We start from the raw sequence: 23,613 nt of genomic DNA on the forward strand, positions 1-23,613 counted from the left end.
CATAGTTTCAGGAGATAATTTTCGACACATTAATAAGCTTTTTTGTCACATGACAAATATCCCCATCTAGGGAAATTTAATTGGTTATATAAAAAAATAAAAACATATCGCAAGGATTTAATTGAAATACACTAATGATATATCAGTGCAGACAGACGAAGTGTTTTACTTCGCACCGATTTTCGCTGATTATTAATTTAAAATAGAATGCACACTATATAAATCTTGATTGAGAATACCACATTATGACCTGGTCGCCTTGCTACTACTGTTCATCATACAGCACCCCCCCCCCCCTGATTTATTTACAGTAAATGGAATTGTACGAAGATAAAATAATAAAATAATCTCTAGTCTTTTCTCTAGCATAATACTCATTTATTACATGAATGCATTTGTCCTAGTTTTAGTTAGAAGTCGGAAGGGGATCGCAACATTCTTTGTTCCAGACTTTTTCTTTTAGTTTATTTCAATGTTCCTTAAATCATCTGATATTCCATCTCATTTGCACTTAGAAAATGTACGATAGATTGCCCATGGGCGCTACAAGACAGGGATTGTACCTGCTTCACCTAAGGGAAACGCAAATTAAACTGAACAAGTCGTCAAATATTTGCAATCTTACCAGGGTTCAACAAATGCAGCGATTTTATTTGAAGGTTTTCAATGGATTTAGAGTTAATAATAATGGTCCGCGACTAAGTTCGATTTGCGACAACTGTTGCAACCCAATTATCGTTTGGGTGTAGAAAACTTCTTGTTATTTGCAAAACAACTCAATGCATAACCATTTTCAAAATGTTTGGCAAAAATCAATAAATCAATCCATTTGCAATATATTTTATCTTGATATCTATATAAAATGACTTTTTTAAAGTTTGATTTTAAATAAACTTTATATCGTATTTCTGGCTCACCATTATATATATTGCAGGCGGCGTGGCTTGTTAATCGATTTCCGGTCAAAATTATAGGAATTGGAGTCAACATTAATTGGTCGAGTATGTAAAAGGTATTCGCCAAAATTGTTCACTTTAAAAAAGACATCTATATTAGAATAAAACTGGTCATACGTACGTTATGTGACCACTTTAGGCCGTTGTCCTTGACCAATATCTCTATTTATTGTTACATTAAAACATGATAATGCATGTTATAAGCTGACATAATTGTAAAGTGGTTAGTGATTGGACCTTCTTGCACTCGTCTTACTATCGCTAGATATATAAGAGTGAGGTTGAATTTAACGAAATTGATATACTACATTGTTAAACGTAGCACTTACATTATCATGTTCAAGAATGAATAATAAGATTTAAAAATTGACTCTCTTAAAGTTCATGCAAATTCATGATGTTTAAGAATTACCTCTTACATTGTGATATAAAAGGTCTTTTCTGCAGTAACAAACAGAAACAATAAAAAATTAAAATGGAAAAAAGAAATGATAGGTTTTGAATTTTCTGTTGACTTAAAACTTATTTCATTAACTTTTGACTCGCGTTACTTTGATTCCATATAGCAGCGGTTTTTATATTACAGGATTTAGTTGTTTAATGAGATTGTTAAGGCGGCGTATCATTTTGTCAACTTAACTATAAATATATGAAAGAGTAATCAAGGGAACCAAGGTTATAGCGGTAATCAAAAGAATGTAATCCAGGGACAAAGACCAGACATGGAAAACAGACATACACAACAAAAAACATAAAGTAATTAAAATCATACATACAAAATAACAAAAGTAAATGAGCAACTCGGACTCCACTAAAAAGTGGAAGCATGGACCAGGTGCACCGGTAGGGTAAGCGTCCTCTGCTTTTCTAGAAACACCCGCCGAGTTGCTCATAAAAAGTCAAGTCCGGGGTAGACAAACGAGGAAAGGAAAACTTTGACCCGTTGAATAAATCAGTTTTCATGGTGCTGATGGATACGCCATAACGATCCACGAGTTCATGATGACGACCATAAAACTTCTGTAGTGATGACTTCAATCTTGTAGCATTACAACTCTGTTCCAGAAGCCTATTTGTTAGAGTTCTTGCCTGATACAAAAGGTATGCGTAGTTTCGGCAAGCTCCGGCATAACGTATGAGTTGTGATATGAACACTCCATACGCAGGAGCCGAAGGGATGTTGCCACAGGTGAAAGGAAAGTTGACAATTCTGAATGAAAAGTCATCACGTTTGTCGTAAAGAGTAATCAAGGGAACCAAGGTTATAGCGGTAATCAAAAGAATGTAATCCAGGGACAAAGACCAGACATGGAAAACAGACATACACAACAAAGAACATAAAGTAACTAAAATCATACATACAAAGTAACAAAAGTAAATGAGCAACTCGGACTCCACTAAAAACTGGACTAGGTGCACCGGTAGGGTAAGCGTCCTCTGGTTTTCTAGAAACACCCGCCGAGTTGCTCATAAAAAGTCAAGTCCGGCGTAGACAAACGAGGGAAGGAAAGTTTGGTCAATAGTTTTCCTTTACCATCGATTTCTAAGTGTAGGTCAAGATATGAGGCTGACTTCACAGTGTCTGTAGTATCCTTTATCTAAAGTCCTTTTGGGTAGATATGATGTATCAAATCCCCAAAATTAGGATTGTTTAAAGATAATACGTCATCTATATAGCGGAAACTGAGATTGAAGGATCTAGCCAAACGATATTCTTTCTTTCTGATCAGATCAGCTATAAAGTCAGCCTCATAAGAGTAAAGGAATAGGTCGGCAAGTACAGGAGCAAAATTTGTTCCTATTGGAATGCCGACCGTTTGTTGAAAAACCCATTCTCAACACTTCGATGTAAATAATCAATCCAAAGGTGAAAAAACGATGAAACTTGATACAGATCACCTAAAGGTCGGTCTGAATTGTCCGATTGTTTGTGTCTTGTTCGTTCTATCTATATTAAAAATTGTACCAGGTTGATATAATAATACACATTTTAGTTGTATCTGTAGGCATGACAACACAATTTGATATAATGACATGGTGTATTTGCATAAGTACGATCTTTGAAACTTACTAAGCAACAAAGAACGTTCGTTCAATAGCCCGCTAAAACAAAAATGATTTTAAACACAGAAGACATAATTGCTTTGCTCAACTTAAAAGATGCATGGAAAATAATATCAAGACATATTTACTTAACAAATGCACGAATTAAAACTTTACATTTATTAAAGAAAAAAACTAATAAGAGCTTTGAATGAAATCTGACATCGATATAACACTGAAGATTATTTCTTAGTTATTGCTTCACATTGGATATATTTTTCATAAAAATATAATGACTGAAAAACATGAAGGTAGCTAAATTACAGTTCAAGAATGGTAAATACTTTAAATATAACTAATTACCCCATCATTTCTAAAAGAAACATCTATACTGCTTTTCAATATAACTGACTTATCTAATGTAAACTCGCATTTTAAGTAGTACTCCAGCTAAAATCATGCATAATGAGAATCATGGTTGGATAGACTACACGTTTTTGTTTTTGACATTTTGTTTAAATTGTTATAGAAAACAGAAACATCGTGTGACATGTAACACTTGTTAATAGGAGATAAAAATTACATAGACTATAATGTAGAATTCAATAATAAAGGAGGTAACTCAGTAAATAGCACTAAAATACAATAGAAACTGTTTGAATTTCGATGTGGATTATCTACTAAGAGCAGCCAGATTGGAATGAATATTTATACATTTTATCATATAGACCTATAAAGCAACTTTATAACAAAATAAAAATGTGCAGCCTTTATAGGGTGTATCAAACATTTTCACATCCTCCATTACCCGCAGGATTGGAAATCTATCCCATTCAAGAACTGTATAAACATTACATCACATGTAAATGATTTCAGAATTTATAATAGCACCATTATATGAGGTTTTTCTATTTATATAACCAGTTATAACCAGCAGATTGTCATGGTATTACATAAACATCTCTATTACCCTTGACTGTTGTGGTCATAATATTAGTAACATCACAATTAGTCTTTAAGTAACTCGAAAAATAGCTCTTCGTCCACGTTTAAAATAATATATTTATGTAATTTTACACATTAAAAGCTAGATTATACAAAAAAGTTAAATATTCTCCATCAAGGATTTGAAAAACAAATACTAGTATCATGTTCAATAGAATATCAATCATTTGACAAAAATACTCGCTTATCGTAGTTTTATAAAAAATCAAAACAGTTGCCAAATAAATATCATCAATTCTACATAGCTATATATATCTATAACATTTAGAACAAAAACCGCCGATTACATGGCTAGCTTACATTTAAAATCACTGGTTAAATAATTCTAGTAAAAATAAAACCATGGACTATGTTGCACTCAAAACAAAGCAAAAACCAAGCCCTGTCGCAACAAAAATCATAAAATATTCAAGGTGGAGAATATTTAATGTCAACTTCTATCAAGAGGCATCACCATAACAATCCAGGAGTTCATAATGACGACCATTTTATAAGGACAGTATCAATATTCTAAGATTTAAGTAATACGTCTAGTATTGTGGCGCTGACGGATACGGTACTTTCCATTTCAAATCGGTAATAAAGCAAAGATGGTCGAAGTTACCATTTTATGTGATCATGAAAAAGGCACCTTCACAGATGATATATGTTACTTTTAGAACATACTGAAATATTATGAGATATTGAACAAATGAAGCAAAGTTAATGATCGGATAAATATTTGTTTCAATCACCAAATAAATCATTATTACTTCTTCTTTCTTGCAAACATACAACAGACTTTTTCACTACAATCTATATACATTGGCCATTTCTTTTCACTGTGTGTGTCTTAGTACAACATATCTTAGTAGCAAATATCTAACAGTGATTGAAAAAATAAAACAAACAGTACTTTACATTCACAATTATTTTTGCAATGTTTTTTAATCACAACTACTAATTACTATCTCCCGATGTGTGTACCAGCTAAACACCTTGTAAAATATTAAATAATTATCTAAATACAATGCAATGGCTATCCTAACTGCTAAATGTTTATATAAACCATAATTAACTAATGTAGTACCGGTATTACACTAACAGCGTTCACTACAAACAGCTGAGAAACAGGTCAAATTTGTGTTGCCAGCAAATTGTAGCCGCCCAACAGCAACTGTATTTATTTAGAAAAAAAACGAGATCTAAAAAGTCATGCCAAGTAAACTAAAATACAGTCTGGATATAAATCGAAGGAAGTTTCAAATGACAGACTGAAAACGTCAAATAATTTTAAAAAGGGCATAGTTCATTGAGCATGTGAAGGCGTTCATTATCCGTTATAGAAGTTATCTCCCTTTTAGTGACTTTTTCAACATGGTCCCCCTATTTATTTTAAGGATATCATGATTATACTTAGTCTACATATACAAGTAATTGTGTAATATAAGCAAATGACCCTAAGATTTCATCATCTTCTTTAAAAGTTATGTCCCATAAAAACAATTTCTTCTAACTGCATATATCTTGAAAACCATTGTAGATATAATCAATTTGGAAACTGTTATGTAAAAAGACACTTGGCGTTATATACATTAACATGTAACTTGCCATCAATCCTTACGGGAATAATATCACCTGAAAAATTATACTGAAGTTTTGAAAATTTATATTTATGAAACAGGAAGTCGTTGAGTCACGAGGCTTTCACCAATGTTCTTTCATTTGCACATAAAGTCAAAAGTCACCGAGTGCGAAAAGGCTTTCTCACTACAAGCAAACTTCTGACCTTGACATTAAGAAAACAATGAGATGAGTGCATACATGCAGCGTATGAAATTACCCTCTCAATTAACTTTATATTTGGAGCTCAAGTTTATAACTATCCGACCATCTGTTCAAAAGTTATGACAATTAAATTGTTTCACGAAGTCAGGTTTAAGACCTTGCCATAATTGTATGACCTTGACCTTGTAAGTTTCCTTTCAAGGTCCAGTGATATTAAAATGTATGATGGTAGTCTCATGTTTCTACGACTTCCGGTTCTGTATTTTGTTATGCATCATATTTCGATTTATTCATTGTTACCAAAATCAGCTGTGAAAATGTCCATAGACTTTTTGTTATCGTGTTGAATATGCTCTGCAAATTATCATACACTTTTCTGATTTAAGATATCTTTCGTTATTTTGGATTGACTGAAACGTTTAGTTTTTAGGAGTGGGGACATATATTTTTAACAATTCACAACAGATCCAATAATGATCTTTACAAGAAATGAACGATCAGCTCAAGTACATGTGTTTGACACAATGCAAATTACTAATATCAAAAGGAAATTGAAATGTTCATATTTTACAATGGTTTCGTATATTTTATCAGTACCTATCTATAGAATTGGTATTGCATCATTTTTCAACTTTGCAAAAGCGGGTTATTTGATATATCATTTTGAAGGTCTAAATTAGCACATTTCAAAAATCAAAAATTTCGAAATACCAATGTTTTGTCTCCCAAAATTAATGAGTGCAGAAATTAAAATGCTTTATACGGTCAGATTGTGCAAAGTTCATAGGAAGTAGGATTGTTACATATCAAATGAAAGGCCATCAAGTAAATAACAACAAAGGGCTCCCAGGAGCCTGAATCGCTCACCTGGTTATATTTTTGCATTTCAAGGGCAACAATTTTGACAAAACAAAACTGGTATTACTTATAAGGATCTTTTCGGCAATTGAAAGTTTCTTTCTATCATAGTCTTCAAGATATTGGTTGAAAACAGTTAAAAAGCGTCATTTTTCACCTTTTAAGGGCAATAACTCTTATAATGAATTTTCTAACAACTTGGATCCCTTTAAGACTTTGTATGCCTCATGATAAGGATCATTTAAGTATGTGAAAGAATTTGGCTAAACCTAACGATTTTGGAGATATATGAGAAAACCTTCTGACTGACCCCTTAGTTATATTTTTAATAACACTGGCCATGTTTTTTCACGGATCGAAAATCCCTACATATGTTCTCAGAAAAGTGCCCTAAGGAGCATTCATACCAAATTTGGTTCCAAATGGTCTAGTAGTATCAAAGGAGTAGATTTTTGAAAGAAATAAAAAAAATAGCCAAAAAAAAAAAAAACTTTGAAAGGGGGCAATAACTTCAGCTTGGCTTAACAGCTTGACTAAAATTTTAACACGATAAATCTCATCATGCTGAACACTTTCATCCCATATCAGAATTTGGCTAAACCTAACGATTTTGGAGATATATGCGAAAAACTAGTCTGACCCCTATTTTCAGTTATTGTCATGGCGGCCATGTTTCCTAACGAATCGAAAATCCCCACACCAGTTCTATGCAGGATATCCTAAGGATCATTCATACCTAGTTTGGTTCCAATTGGTCAAGTAGTGTCAGAGGAGAAGATTATTTAAAAAGAAATAACATTAAAAATAGCAAATAACATCGAAAAAGGACAATAACTCTTAACAGATTAAAACGAAAATTTAATCACAAATACATCTCATCATGAGGAACACTTTTACCCTATGTCAGAATTTGACTAACCAAGTGCAAAACTACTGTCTCACCCCTATTTTCTATTTTAGTAACGGCGACCACTTTTTCAATGGATCAGTTCTACGCAGGATACCCAGAGGAGCATTCATATCAAGTTTGGTTCCAATTTGTGAAGTAATTCAGAAAAGAAGAGTTTTGAAAATTTTTTAACGATGATGGAAGATAACAGACGACAAAGACGGCAGATGACAAGTAATGGCAATAGTTCACATGGTCTTCAGCCATGTGAGCTAAAAATTATAATGAAAATCTTGACAATTGCATTTAACCAGGTCACTAAATGCAAAAAGAATATGGTTGTAGAGGGTTAACTTATTATATATCAAACAAAAGTCCTTAACATGTACAATACAAACAGAAAGGGAAATCTTCAGTTGTTTTGCAAACAATTGACATATTAGTTCTAAACAGACTTTATACATTTTATCTGCTGTTACAAAATTTATTGTAAATAATATTGAAAAACTGACAACCATTTTGGTGTGCTTTCACTGACTGGAGGTAAAATCAAAATGTTGAAGCTGCTTTTTACTTGTATTCTCCGCTAAAACAACAATTTAATTAAGAGAACCAAAAAAAATCTTCTGATCAATAATGCCTTAAAATGTTAAAACCAATACTGGAAACACTTGATGTAGTCTGAATTGCCCTATATAATCATGACTAGTCTGATAGTCAGCAACTTAGGGCTTCTCATTATCTATATACAAATAATGAGAAAACTCCAGTTTGATTACTAACTACATTATAAGAAAAATATTCATTGCATGTATATTTCTATACCATTTATACTTAAATTAACTGAGGCAGACAAAACAACGTCTTATAAAACCAGTTCAGCTTGTTACTAGTTAATTTTTTGAAATACAGTCGGGCTTCGGAACATGACTTGCCTGGCACTTCCCACTTGAAATACAGCCAGGCCACAGAACATGAGTTAACTGACCCTTCCATTTTTAGTGTATTAAGTCTCATGACACTAAAAATAGAAAACAATGAAACAAAAAAAAAGTTCCTTTTCAATTTTGACACATATTGTTCCTTATAACCCTAATACATGCATGTATTTAAGTTATCAAACTTTTATACAGAAGGATAGACATGCATTGGTATATCCATTAAATAAGCATTTAAATACAACAAAATGAACACAATGCCAACCTTATTTGGGTACAGACAGACATATAAAATTAGGTTTAAAATACAAACAACAGCAATAATGTACAATAAATAAAGTTTTGTTAAAAAGTATACAACCTAATAAATAAATAAAACAAATACAAACTAAGTTTATAAGTCATTATAACAAAAAAACTACAATAAATACAATAAACTAAATGAAATAATAAATAAAAGTATATAAACTAAAACACTAAATTATCATAAACAGTATGGCAAGATTGTTATGTAGTTATGGCTTACTACAACCATACCCAAGCAAAACTAAAGTAAAGTCAGGTAACAATAGCAATACTCCATCAACTGTGTCTATATTATAACAACAGTAGCTGCTTCTTATGTATAATATAAATCCCTGCTAGTAATTTTTACATTCAGTATAACATCTAACTCATAGTAAATGGACTTGTATCCAGCAATATATCTTATCATCTTTTTCTTGCTGGCAAAATTATCAAAATATGTTTGTTGACAGTAATTAGATGAACTGATGATTGATTGTAAACTAGGTAATGAGTATTATTATAAGTTTCTGATGTTATGCCATAATGCTCATTCTGATTGGTCGAGTTTAAAAAAAAAACCACTTTTTTTAGGTCATAAAAATAATCATAACATTAAATTATAGGAAGATAGAATTTAATCTGCCATACCTATCTTGAAACAATGAAATAGTAAGTGAAGTCTTCAATAACTGATAGACAATATTTAAATTTCCCTCATCTTTTTCTGATTTTATCATATTAGACAGACAGATCCATGAGCAGGAATGGTCTGCTACCCATCTTCTATATTACTGAGCACAGAAATATTATAAATTATTCTCATGATTTTTCCTGAATTTTGTAGTATTTATAAAAGCATATTTGTCAACATATACTTCATTTACAGTTAATTTGAGCCTTTCCTTTACACTGATTCACAAAAGAAAAAATTGACTTTAAAATCCAACTCATTTTTAAGCTTGTAAGAAACAAAATAAGAAATTTTTAGAAAAATTGTTTTTGTTTGGCCATATCTCAATAGTATGAATTACTGAATTGTAAATGTGAATACAATCCTTCCTTCAGTGTCTCTACTTTGTTTTACTCAAGATGGATAACTCTTGGAAAAGGCTTGATTGGTGAATGCACCTCAGAAAAAAAAATATAATTAATAAGATATAGGTATAAATATTGATGTAAAATTGTATCTAAATTTATGTTTGGATTGCACAGGATAGAATTGCTTGTGTGAAATATATATATATATATGATATAAATAGAACGATTTATTATCAAATCTTCTTTATATAACCATCTTAATATTATTTGAAACTAGAAAAAATATATAAATCAGCTATACATTCAAACTTTCATTTAAAATGTCATGATTCCAAGCTAAACGATTTTTCATACAGTGTAAAACAGTTGTAATATATCTAATATGGAAAGTACCTAACATACATTACAGGAAACAATGTCTTTATTTTGAAAAAAAATACCTTCAGTATTTGGTGCTATTTCAAATTAGGTAAAAAATATAAACCAGGAACATTTTTTAGTCAAAACATTGTACTGCTTAAAAATATTAAATGTTTTGGTATGCTGGACAATAATATGTTGTAAAATGTTATAGGTAGAAACATAGCACATCATGCAGAAATTCAGGTGTGTAATCACAAAGTATTAAAATATTGCAATAATACAATGTGGCACCCTTCTCAAAAACATCCTTAATACTTCAAAACAGCTTGTGCATCATTAAACCAGGCCTTATCTTTAAAAAAAGTATTAATTCACTGATGTCTCATCAATACTGACACTAAAGGCATGCATGACATGCATTACATGCAAGTATTTAGTAACAGGTAATAATCGCATGGATAAGGCTACCTCTCAAAAAAGCATATGGGTTGGGTTAAGCTTTGAACTTCAGGAAAAAAAAGAAAACACTAAGAACATTTTATACTTCAAACCACAAAATGTAGAATCTTTGACAATGAGAACCTATCACACTTTACTGGGATGCTGTAATACAACTACAAATGACTATATTTGGCATCTGAGGATAACTGCTTCCTACAAATACTCCATAATCCACTGACTAAGCTACAAGACCCAGTCTGTTCACTTTGGCTGACAGAAATGTGTGCAAGACAAATACCATCGGCTTTGGGCAAGTCTGTAGATCTAACTCCTGAAAAACAGAACATTATCATCTAAAAATATATCTCCTAACATTTGTTCACAGAGCACAGCAAATATTGTAATTGTATAATTTGCTAAATTGTAATGAAATAAACCAAAAGATCTCCCCTCGTTAAAACTTTCTCCCCAAATTAATACCAGTAATTTATGAAGTACTCAAAATTATGCCATGCATAGTGTGTCTATCTCTTCAATAAGACCAGATTTATTACCACCTGACTTCAGGTACAAAATCAAAGGACAGTATACTCGGCGTCACATAAATAACATACTGTTAAAATTTGAATAAAAATATTTTCCACGACTTTATTGACACCTACCGTCGTTTAAATTGTCTTAAATGACTTGCTCATTCGTTTAGCCAAACGGCTTCTCCCTAAACAATGAATTCTTAAATTCCGGTCAGATTTTAATTCTCGGTGCCAAAATTTACATTGTAAAAAGTCGGCCATGTTTACAGTGATCGGGTTGCTAGGAGATGTTGTTTATGTTTAAGTGGTTTGTCCAAAAACCGAAGAACCCAGAATGCATTTCGGCGTTATTTAGGGTATCTCGGATTTATTTTACGCAAACAACGTACAATACCGAGAAGTTGATCAAGCAGACGATTGTCACCGGAGTTCGACGGGAACTTACGAACTTCGTTTGTAAACAAATCGTCCCGTAGAAACCAACATGGCGGATCTTAGTATAGGATTTTCCCGTAAGGATTTGTTACGCATGATTTAAGCTAATAAGCGACTCGTTGGTACTAACACGTCATGCATATATGCGAACTATCTTCATATTAAATAAAAGAGAGACAACTCTAGCGGTAAGTCCCGACGGTTTAAAAAGTAGAGCTTCAATTCGAAAATGTGTTGTATGTGACGTCGTGTATAGTACTCTAGGGATCAAAATTGCCTGGTAATATGTACTATTGCATATGATTTTCTTACTACATACCAAATTTCATAAAATTCATTTCAGTAAATTCAGAAGAGTTGTGTCGACACAGTAATTTATGAGGATTTTTGATAAATTTCTAAGTTCAAAGAGGCATTACTCCTACAAAAATTGGGACTCAAAATTTTTCTGATAATATGCAAAAATACATATGATGTTCTTGCTACATACCAAGTTTCGTAAAATTAGATTCAGTAGTTTGAGAGGAGTCACTATAAGAAACTTTGACGGACAGATGGACAGACAGACAGACTGACAAGCCAAAAACAATATGCCTCCCCACCAAAGTGATCATATTGTTGTCACAAAAATTCTGAAAGAACATGTATTTCATGTTACTTACAGTACTCATATATTTTAATGTTATCTATTAAGTAGACTGATATCAAATAAACTTACCAATTCACCATCAGATCCAAAGTCTAACCACAACAGTCGGCTACCATCATCACCAGACATACGTAATTTTTCAAATGGATATGACCAGAGAACCTGGGGTTTGTCAGTGTTGGCACTAAGTAAGGTAAAACCACTATCAAAGTGAAGGTTTAATCTGGCATCTTGGTTCTTCCATGAACAACCTGGAAAAAGTTATACAGCAATAATGACAAAAGCAGGGTACTTGTAAATAATAAGTTACTTACATGCATATTCGTAGATATGGAGATTCCTTACACCAAATGTACAAAAATTCCCTGAGACATAGCTACATTGTAAACAGGGTACTAAAGGTGTAAGAAGTCTCCATATTTATGAATATAACTGTATAATTTAATTTCAGATGTAACAAGCTTTCTGATTGGATACAAAATTTTATCCATCATCTCATAGACCAAATTTTATAATGTAACTGTGACATCATCAACCTTCTTTGCTGGTTTACTCCTTAAATTTTGATACTAAAATTAAATCGTAAGGAATGACTAATTCAGTCTATTTGAAATAAACTCAACATCCTTGGTGCATACTTGAAAATAATCAGCTACATAGGTTATTCAGTGTGCACCATGTGATAGAGGTTATTTCCTCATAGACCGAAAAAATATAACAGTTATTCATTAAATATAGCAAATTTATCCCCAATATTACTCTAATTATGTCTTTTTTACACAAGAAACCAACAATGAAGAGACAAAAAGCTATGTTTTCTTTTGCATTAATTTGACATTGTTACAAATTTTAAAAAATTTGATAGAATTTTGGTATAGATTGTAATTTGATTATGACATCATATTTCCCTGTTAATGCCATTATAACTACATAATGTTGTTCAAGTAATTTGCATATAGCAGGGAGATATATAAAAACTGTTTGTGGCAAAACAACCACATCTATAGTAATAGCGGATAAAGGTAGAGGAAATTTACAATACATTTCACAGGCAGTGTTCAAGCCAGGCCGTTTTCACAAGGCAGTCTGTCAAATTTAATTCAAGTGATACCCCAATATTTTGATATTTTTCATTAAATCCAATCTTAAATGGTTAAACCTACTTTATCAATTAACAGGTTATTAAATAAAAGTTCATAAATTGTGAGAAAACATACTGACAATGGTGAAATGTCAACATATTAGTACCCTTATACATTTAATGAGTACAGCTGATCTGTTGCCTCCTAGTACAGCAGAGTTAGAGGTGGTGTTTTCTCAAGTCAAAATGATAAAATGCCATCATAAAAACAGAATGAAACAGATAACGTTAAACATAACTGCACCAAAAAGTGTTAGGAGCTGTATCAAGAAATGTAACTGACAAGTTTTTTTAGAGTGAAAGAGGGGAAGAACATCATGTAAGTGCTAAATAGTGAGTGATGTTCCAACAGGAAATGGTAAGTTACAGGTATATGGTGAAGCAATAACACAGTATTAGGGATTTGTAAAGACATGTTCCAAGCCAATCACAATCCTATTGTTTTACTAGCATGGGGATGAAGTGTTTTACATATGAATAAATAAATGTGTGAACAAGAATTTCTTTAGTCGATCACCAGAAATTTTATGGCTTAAGTCATTACTGCATGAATTATTCAAAATTCCGCCATAAATTAGAAATACTTGGAGCAAACATGCAAAGGAAAAAAGCACCACTTCAAATGAAGTTAAAAGTAGAAAGTAAAAACCTTAAAGTTATTTTTTATCTTTCATTATAGATGGCGAAAGGAGCTTATAAACATTTTTGTACGATTCTGTTTATCAGTTTTATAGGGAAATAAATTAATCTTTGTATCAAATTATATTTCTTTGACGTTTTTTGGAAATCATTTGGTCATTACAGGGTTAAATCTACTTTTGTCTTGGCGTCCAGGTCAGATTATTGAAATGAACACACTAGTCAGTGGCGTGATTGTTTGAACGTGGACTTAGCGTGTGTCGTTTCATTTATGTAGCTATTTCAGTCTCAACGTCCTTTTTAAATTGATGAATAATAAACTTATTCCCCAACTCTACTTATCATTGGTGGCTGGATTTTCCATTTATGGTAATTTGCATACTGTTCATTCAGACATTTTCATCAATAGCAGATGGATTTTCTATGTATCATATTCATCTACATATTCCTGCTTCGATTATTTAGACGAATGGTTTTATCCAATCATGAGTGGTTAACACAATGCAAAATTGTATAATAATTTCTAAAATGAAGCATTCATACAATCTGATATTTTTCATCCCAGTGGGGTTGTTGACACTCTGACATATTTACCAAATCCATCCTCCTTAAAATTTTCTTTACAATAAAATTACTGCAGAAAGTAAATTAATATTTTACAGGGTTATAAACAGCACCAACCTGAAAACTCTTTCAATTCCAGTAAGGTAAATACAAGTTTGACATTATATTATTATCTTGCCTTAAAAGTACACAAAACAGTGAATCTTGAACTTTGTGTATTATTATACTACATTGTAGTTAGATTTTACTTAACACTTGATTTCAAACATTAAGCTAAAAATAATTCGAGAGATTTGAGTAACACCAAAAGTTTGGTGTATACAATTGTAACTACATGTATACAGGACAAATAAAACAATTGAATAGTACACTCCAACAGAGTAATCAATTCTCACCACAATTGACTTCTCTGATTTGTGAGGCCACCCCATGGGAACCTTGCACTAATGCTCTGGACCAATAAGCTAAGTCTCTCTGAGTCTCTACTCTAAAGATGTGCATTTCTATACCATTCCTTGTGCCACATCTTGTACCAAAAGTTATCAAGTCACCTCCTGTTTTGGGGTTGACCTTTTGACCACCATGAACTAGTCTGAAAATGGTAAAACACTGATAACATTGGCATTTACACAAAAAGTAAGTGTTGTTTTGTTTTTTGCTCTGCTATCAACCACAATTACATGTGTGTACCAGTACATATATTAAAAGGATTGCTGATGATGATTTTTACTGTTTCAGTGGTGACTTTAGTTTACATAGTAGTATAAGTTATATGTACAAGTACTCCCTGAGTGGCAACACAGAAGATTTGCCTTTTAAGCCAACTAATGTCACATACACTATAAAGTGTAACTAATAATTTCCAAGGAAATGATTTAGTGCTAAGAAGCCCATAAACAGACCTAAGTGGATGCCCCCAACCCCCTTATGCTAAAAAAGTTTGGTTCATTACATAGAAAAAAATGCTTCCCAAAAAGCAACTAGATATGCCCTAATTGGTTGACTCAGAACAGATGGGGCAAATATGGACACATCATTAAAGTCTGATACAGCTCTGAATTTTGATTGTGATTAAATAGACACAAAATATACAAAAATAAAAATGGAGCTTACAAAATTTAACAAGGTTAAAGATGCTTGCAGTGTTTTCAAGTTATTGCCCAATTATGTAAATCACCCCTTTTCAACGAATTAAGTCCAACACTGGAAAATGGAAACTCAGAAACTCATAACAATTGAAAACAAGCTAAAATTAATAGTAAAGTTCTATTTTACAAAATTTTCCAAAATGGGTGCAACCATTATTGGGTTATACATGTACTCTGTCAATCTTATTTACATGTATGAAGTAAGTCTCATAAATCTACATCATAAAATCATAATTTTAAAAATTGAAAGGGAGCTTACATCAATATAACTATTCAATGTACTAAAGTTTTACATAAATTGGTGGCAAGATTTTCGAGTTATGGTATGAAGTGTGAATGATGGACAGGAAGACACACAGACAGACACAGATATACCAATATAATATGTCCCAATTAGAAACAGGCACAAAAACCCACTAGATTGTGCCCCTTAAGCATGATTGGTTCAAAATTGTTCTGTTGGAAGTGAAGTATTTCAGAAAATGAGTTATGAAGATATGAAGTGATTATTTGAACTTTAAAGGCGGACACACAGTTTGTGTTATAGGATGTCTTACATATTCCTGAGACATCAGCAGTACATATCAGCAAAACAGTATATTATCAACAAACTCAATGTTATTTGAGAACAAACAGCTCCATCCCTCAGACCATCCTTAAAAAAATGTTTATTTACTGTTTATCGACTTAAAATTTTAGATAAGAGTAGGTAGGAATGTGATTTTGTTTTTAAAAAATGCCAAAAGGTGAAACAAATGTGCTATTAAAATATAGAATTAAATAAAATTGTCTTGGAAAAGATGAAACAAAATTTGAGTACAATGTAGGTAGGTTTTTAATAAGTAAGTTGATAAACAGTAAACCAACAACTTTTTAAGGTTTGCCTTATATGTGAAGACTAAAATCATTTAAGACATGAATCAACAAGGCCTCCTCTGGTAATTGCACCACCAACAGTGATAACCAAAGGCACCAAATTAATATAATTATTCTTTTAGCATGACACCTAAGGAAACAAAAAAAAGTTATGGTACATTGTAGCAATTGCTATCTGCGATTACATTTGTAAAATTAAGCTTTTTAAAGAAATGAATTTTTGTAAGATATATTCAGGTCCCCAGTTGAAAAAAAAAATAGAATAATAAAACGTTCATTATACCATCATGTCACACAATAATAAAGAAATACCAGGTACAGAGAAATGACAACTTACTTGAAGTTCTCTATTTGTTTTTTTTTTTTTTCAGAAACAACTGGGATAAATCAAATTCACAGAACATGAACCATACTACATGTATGCCAGTAAAATTTCTGGAGAAAAAAATGTATACACACTATTTTCACAGCCGAATGTGCCACATATGATAATCATATGGCAATAACATGACAATCATATAAAATTGAACATATGATAGTCATATGATTATCATATGATTTTGGCTAAAAAAACATATGATTATCATATGATAATCATGCGACAATCATATGTTTACCGAAACATATGATTATCATATGGTGCTCTATTTATATGATAATCATATGATGCAAACCATATGATTCTCATCTGTAGCACATTTGCCTCTGTAGGGTTAACATGCTGGACTGCAGTGGCCAGGTGGGTGGTGCTGTAAGTGAATGAGTTCCTTTAGCTATAACACACCATTATTTTCACTGTAGATTTGGAAGGATGTTGTGTATTGCTAATTTACACTAAAAAATATCCATGTATATCTTTATATGCCATCATAGATTTACAATTTATAGATATAATAACAAAAACTTCTCTGGTTTTACTTTTATATCATGTACCTAGTAGCTAACAAGGGATGACTCTGAAAAGGTGTAGCCCATTCTTCCTTGCTCCATGGGGCAGTGTCATACATCATGAGGTCTTTGTCAGTAATGGCCAGGAACACAGGTTTCCATGAAGAAATACCTTGTTCATTCAAAAGCTGTAAAGAACACAAAAAAATAAAATTTTCAGATAACAGTAATAAAATAAAAACTCCATATACCAAAATTTAACCACAAAAAAATGTGATTTTCCTCATGTGTGTACAAGTGTACTATGTACTAGGGAGGATAAATCACATAAACATTTACATGTATGTGTAACATAAATAGAAAAAAAACAATTATTTCAGACATTACAGTACATTTACAACATACATGTACAATGTACAAGTATTATTTTTTCAATTGTATGAGACCTGCATTCCATATATAAGATGTTTGTGGTGTTGGTACAACTACGAGTATCATACATGTATCAGGACAGTTATGTGATCCCATGTTACAGTTACTACAAGATTCTTCAAATTGGGAAGCAATAGAAACAGGTGGCTGCAAATGTTGAGATGTGATGGATGTGGCTGTTACTATATTCCAAATATACTTTGTTATAAATTTATCTACTGTGAAAGTACTTTAATTTGTAGATACTAATTTCCGTGGATTTGGAAAGAAGTACAAGTTTGTGAATTATTGAATTTGTGGTTTTGAGGTTTTCAGTATACACATCAATGAGATTTTCCTTTTAGGTGGGAACCAATTTTTTTGGTTTGGCTTACCTATGAAAACCACGAAAATTGGTACCCCATGAAAAATAGTATTTCACAGTATTATTGAATATAAACAAAAGTGAAAAAAAAATGGTTTACATGAATACAAAAACAGGTTGTTCTTCATAAAAAAAAAAACTAAATTCACATGGAACTGTTTTTTTATTCTGGAAAAGTAGTTCGAAATGAAGTGCAAATGTAAATCTTAAACAGAACATAAAATATTTTGTAAAATTTAGGTTGTATCAAATGATTAGAGTTTCATTTCACAGATTCTGTTAAAAAAAAGTCCAAATCTTAGATATAAGTCTAATACCTGTTCAGCCAGCCATCCAATATGTTTTATCTCCCCTGAATTAGGGCCAGAGCTAACAATATGATTAGCTTCCTCAATACATTGTCTCATCAGAATAGAAACATTAGCATGTATTAAATTAAACCAATCAGAAGCTGTAGCTGGATCAGGAAACCTCAAAATACATGAGCTTTTTCCATCTGGAGAGTGCAGCTCTAATGTCTTCTTCTCAGGGTCAGCCATACTAAGGTTACGACATAAATAACAAAGCTTAAGTGGGATTGTCTTTGATTCATTCCAGTTAGCCCTGGCTGCTTCATTCTGTGCCTTCTGTCCACCCCATCCAAGGTCATTCAATGCTGAAGACTTCCTAAAGTATGGACTTACTTCTCTCATGTACTTCACTAAAAGAATCAATACCTTGTACATTGAAATAAAGTTTTGAAATATACAATGTTCAGATTTTTCATTGTGTCTATAAATACTATTTGTATCAGCCACGTCAAAATGTATACAACAGAAGACAATCATTTACCCCAGCAAAACTTTTCAAATTTTTTTGTTGAACAAATAACGAAAAAATGTCAAAATATGCAGCACATAATAAGGCACAAAGCTTTAATTGTTCCAGTTTTTCCACATGTAAAAATATTTTTTTAACATGAAGTAAAAATGTACCTTCTCTCTAAGTCAGCATGACTAGATATCCAGCACCACTTTGCTAACTTACATTTGTACATGTACATGTACTCAAGAATCAAAAGATCAAATTGTATCTTCTAAGAAAATATATTTTTTCCTGCTATGGGGGCTAGAATGTTTCAGTTCCACATGATGTAGATGGGAGGTCCTCAATATAAAGAAAAGTCTCTAGGTTTTTTTAAAGGATGTTAATTGGTCTACCGGTATTTAAAAATAAGATGGATTTCAAAGGGATGTGAAATCTTTTATGATCTTTTGTGCTGGAACAATTAAGATGAGAGGAAGAAAAGATGGGTCAATGTGCTCGTTTTTGAGGTATAAGCATTTGAAATTTTAGCAGAAAAAAGATCTATTAAAACCACTAGAGAAATAACAAAATTATGAACAGAAAAGTTGGAGTCATGGGACAAAAAACATTAATGCTACATGTATGTCAAAATTAAGTCATTTGGTAATTTTAAATACAACAGGCTTGTCAAGTCTTTAAGTCATCTAGTGACAGTCTATATTTGCAAAGATCAAAGGAAAAAATGTAGATAAAAAAAAATTGCCATAGATCAGAAAAAATGTTTGTGTGAGTCTCATCAGAAGGGTGTCAGTATTTGGTGTAGCCCAAACATGAACTGGAACCGGATTCCAGAGCTGGAACTTTACATGGGATGAATAAATTGATTGCTTCAAGTGTTTGCCATATTAAAATCAATCTTAAAGAGAGAGTTGTTTGTTATATATAACAGACAAAATTATTACAGGAAAACATAAAATGGAAGATATTTGTAAAAAAAATTATACTTGGTATTTTGTGTAACCCGTACCAGATAATCTGTTAGCACAGTGATCAATAATCGAATTACATGTACATCTTATTGACATTCATGGAAAATTCACTGTGTTAAGGCAGAATATTTTCCACATTGAATCACATGTAGCTTGTTAATGTAACAAAAGGAACCAATAATAATAATAAAAATATATAGATAAATAAAACAAGAATAAAGATAAATAATTTCTTCAACTACTATGAACAGAAAGACATTGAACTACTAGTACTTGATCTAAGATTATTTTTTTTCTTTATTACATTTTTGTGTTGTTTTTTTTTTTCTCTGTTCAAATTTTTATGAAATAGTATGTTTCCCCTTTTGTAATATGCATTAATCTGCACTTTGAACTATTGAATGTGTGGTCTGCAAAACAGCTATTTCTAAGACTCTCCTCTATACATCTAAAGTGGCACCAGTTTTCACCAGTGTGTACTGAAATCCATTTATAGACTTCAACTGCAACTTGATAATTCCTGCACTAAGTTTAAATTGTCATATTTGCACATTGTATTAAAGACATAATGCTAAATCAATCTTATAGAATGTGGTTCAAGCAGGAAAACAACTTGGCTTTTGGTACATTTCCTAGAATAGAATTCCAGATTCCTGCTTCTAGGTCAGTTACAATTAAAGGTGACTGTTTAATCAGTTTGGAATCAATTTAATAAATTTCCTCAAAAACAGGTCATGAACCTCACCAGATTTTCTGTTAAAATTCCATTTGTGCTTTATATTTAGAAAGACCCAATGGCCTTATGGATAAACTAATGAAAAGACAACACAGTTTTCAATAGGATTATGACGCTTGGGTTACATAAAATATCGAACTATTATTCAATGAAAACTGTTTTATAATAACAATCAGCAACCAAAATGTAAAAAAAATGGTAAACACATTTTAAGATATAAACTTCAAACACAGAAACAATAAGAATGACTTGACTTTCATTAAATCATGATATACATGATATACTGAGATAACAGAGTTTTTCGGTTCTGAAATTCCATTTCGGATTCAGGCTACACAAAATACTGTCACCCACATGGGAGTTGTTCGAGAGCTGAAAGATCTGGACCAGTTTTGGAGGTTGCTCTAGGGTAAGTGACACAACTCTTACAAATCATTTGTATGTTTGTACTCAGCTTTTTACATCAATCCTATGAAAGCATCAAAGTAACTTGGACTGATTTCATTCTGTTTCAAATGAAAGCTTGATAGGCTTTGGTCAAATTAAATATCATACAAGCATGTCACGGATTTCAAGGGTTATGTCCCTAACCCTATGGCTACCTTCTTATATGTGAAATAAAAATATAAATGAATGATACTTGTGTTTCATATTCATAGTAACTACATGTAGCTTCACAATTATTCTCTCAAACATGCCAGTGGTATTTTTTTAAGGGAGAAATGAAGCATGTTTTCCATGGCAAGATATTTTACTACCTTCAATATCAACTATTCTTTTAGCTTTTTTCAGTGCTCTAACTGCATCATCGTGAGTTGCGTCCCTTAGATCTTCACCGTTCACTGATAAAATTGCGTCTCCAACGTAAAGCTGTGCAGTCAAATCAGCTGCCATATTCGGAAATATTTTACTGATTAAAATGGGCATCTTATTTTCCTTCCCACCTTTAATGCTAATACCGAGGCCATTTTGTTCTTGTTTTTCTACGCGAACCAGACGAGTTTGTCCGGCAAGCCTATCTGGTAACTGGTCTGGTTTCGAAGCGGTACTTGATGCAACAGAAGACCCTGTAGTGTTGCTAGCTAGATCTGGATTTTCATCAAGCGTTAATGTTAAAGAATCTTCATTCAAAGTCACATACACCCTGCACCATTGTTGTCTAATGTACACTTCAAATAATCCTGATCTCGGCAGACCAGCCGCCATTTTGATTACCATCTTATCACGTGATCGATGTACGAAAAATGGGGGAAAACCAAAAACTTTTCTGGTGTGCAGCTCCCCATAATCGGAAACCCACGACTGACTACTCTGAAAAGCTATCTATTAAGATCAACGTCCAACCAGACCCCTATTAAACTGACAGGAAACTTATTCATTAGCCAGTTATCGATAAAAACGCGACGGAGAACGAGATTTCCTGACCTTTCCACTTATTTATTAAGCCACAATCATTGAAATGAATCATGTCCTTAGATCTATAGATACATGTCCCTCACAATTAGCTACATTCATCAGCTGATTAACTTTATAGCTCAAGTGCTACATTATCGCATAGACACCTATGTGTCATTCAAAGCGCACCTAGGTCTAGACACATGTACATAGCAAGGATTTATATATAATATCTATATTTAGTTCCTTGTACATAGTAACATAAACGCCAAAGGCTTAGAATATAATTTCAACAATTATGTCTGGTGCAGAAAACACTATCCAAAGTGATGATTACAAAAAGCAATATCACCAGACCACAGAAGGGCACCGTAGGGGCGGATCCAGGGGGCGGGCTTAGACAAAAAAATCCTCACCGATGATCCTGTCAATTTTTTTTTTTTTTTTTTTGCCCCCATCCTCCCTTATCTAAGACTCTGGATCTGCCACTGCACCATTCCCACAAAATGAATTATCGGAATTCTTCTGCCATCGACTAGTGCAAAGTGTAATCTCCGGGCTTCCGATGTCACGAGGCGGTAACTGTAATAAAAATACAAGATACAGCGAGTGATACATCGGGATGGTTTCGGAAATTATGCTACTTTTGTAAAAAAAATTGCCAAAAAAAATGAGGATTCAAAGCTACATTTGATACCCTAGCTGGCCGAGTGGTCTAGGGCGCTGGACTTAGTGCAGGCGGTGTTGCCATAGATGTCACTGTGACAGCGGTACGAGTTCCGGTACCGATAAGAGGTTTGAGGTATACTATTTTAATTGGATCGTTGTTAATATAATGCTAATTAATCAGCACATTTAGTTCGCATTAAAGTTGTTTATTGGGTTTGTTTATTGGCGTAAATAAGATAGAATTAAATTTAATATATCAAAAACACATATACAGTGGACCTAACTCTGCATTTGCACTTTAGTGGGGTATTCCAATTATTTGGACTGTGTATTGCGATAGTGTAAGTTAATTGTAGACGCTATTATTAGTAGGCTTTACAAATCTAAAGACTCTAGCGACTGCTATATCAGTTCTGATCTTTGATCTAAATGGATAAAAACGATGTTATTTCAACGGAATATGAAATAACGTTATATCATATATTTAGATTAAAATACAACTTTTTTGTTTATGCATTAAAAGTGTTTGTTTTAACTCTATATCGTCGACCCTATATCACACCTCTAGAACTATATCGCATACCCTATATCGCACCCCTTCACAGAACATACTTGGAGTATGGTTTAAGTATATGATATAATGACATGTTAAAATTATGCTGTATCAACCCTAGTCCGAATTTCCTCTGACCCGACATATCAATATCCAAATAAAAAAGAGGAGGGTTGCAGGGTCAGAGGAAATTCGGACTATATCAACCAGAGACTCTTATATCACCCCAA

The 23,613-nt window shown here is 32.4% G+C and overlaps 1 protein-coding gene across 1 annotated transcript; it reads right to left on the reverse strand.

Annotated features, from left to right (window-relative positions):
- Positions 1-8,330: 8,330 nt before the first annotated feature.
- Positions 8,331-22,122, reverse strand: LOC148615789 (beta-1-syntrophin-like). The gene is made up of 6 exons (XM_088582375.1): positions 21,525-22,122; positions 18,573-18,955; positions 17,505-17,647; positions 14,943-15,139; positions 12,273-12,454; positions 8,331-10,917 (listed from the first exon to the last, which is right to left on the reverse strand). Exons 1-6 carry the CDS (start codon positions 21,982-21,984, stop codon positions 10,825-10,827), a joined length of 1,458 nt encoding a protein of 485 aa, XP_088438501.1. The 5' UTR covers positions 21,985-22,122; the 3' UTR covers positions 8,331-10,824.
- Positions 22,123-23,613: the final 1,491 nt, after the last annotated feature.

The sequence above is a fragment of the Perna viridis genome, chromosome 5 (genome assembly GCF_037379345.1).
Source record: "Perna viridis isolate PV_CMFRI_1.1 ecotype Kerala chromosome 5, ASM3737934v1, whole genome shotgun sequence".
Classification (NCBI taxonomy): Eukaryota; Metazoa; Mollusca; class Bivalvia; order Mytilida; family Mytilidae; genus Perna; species Perna viridis.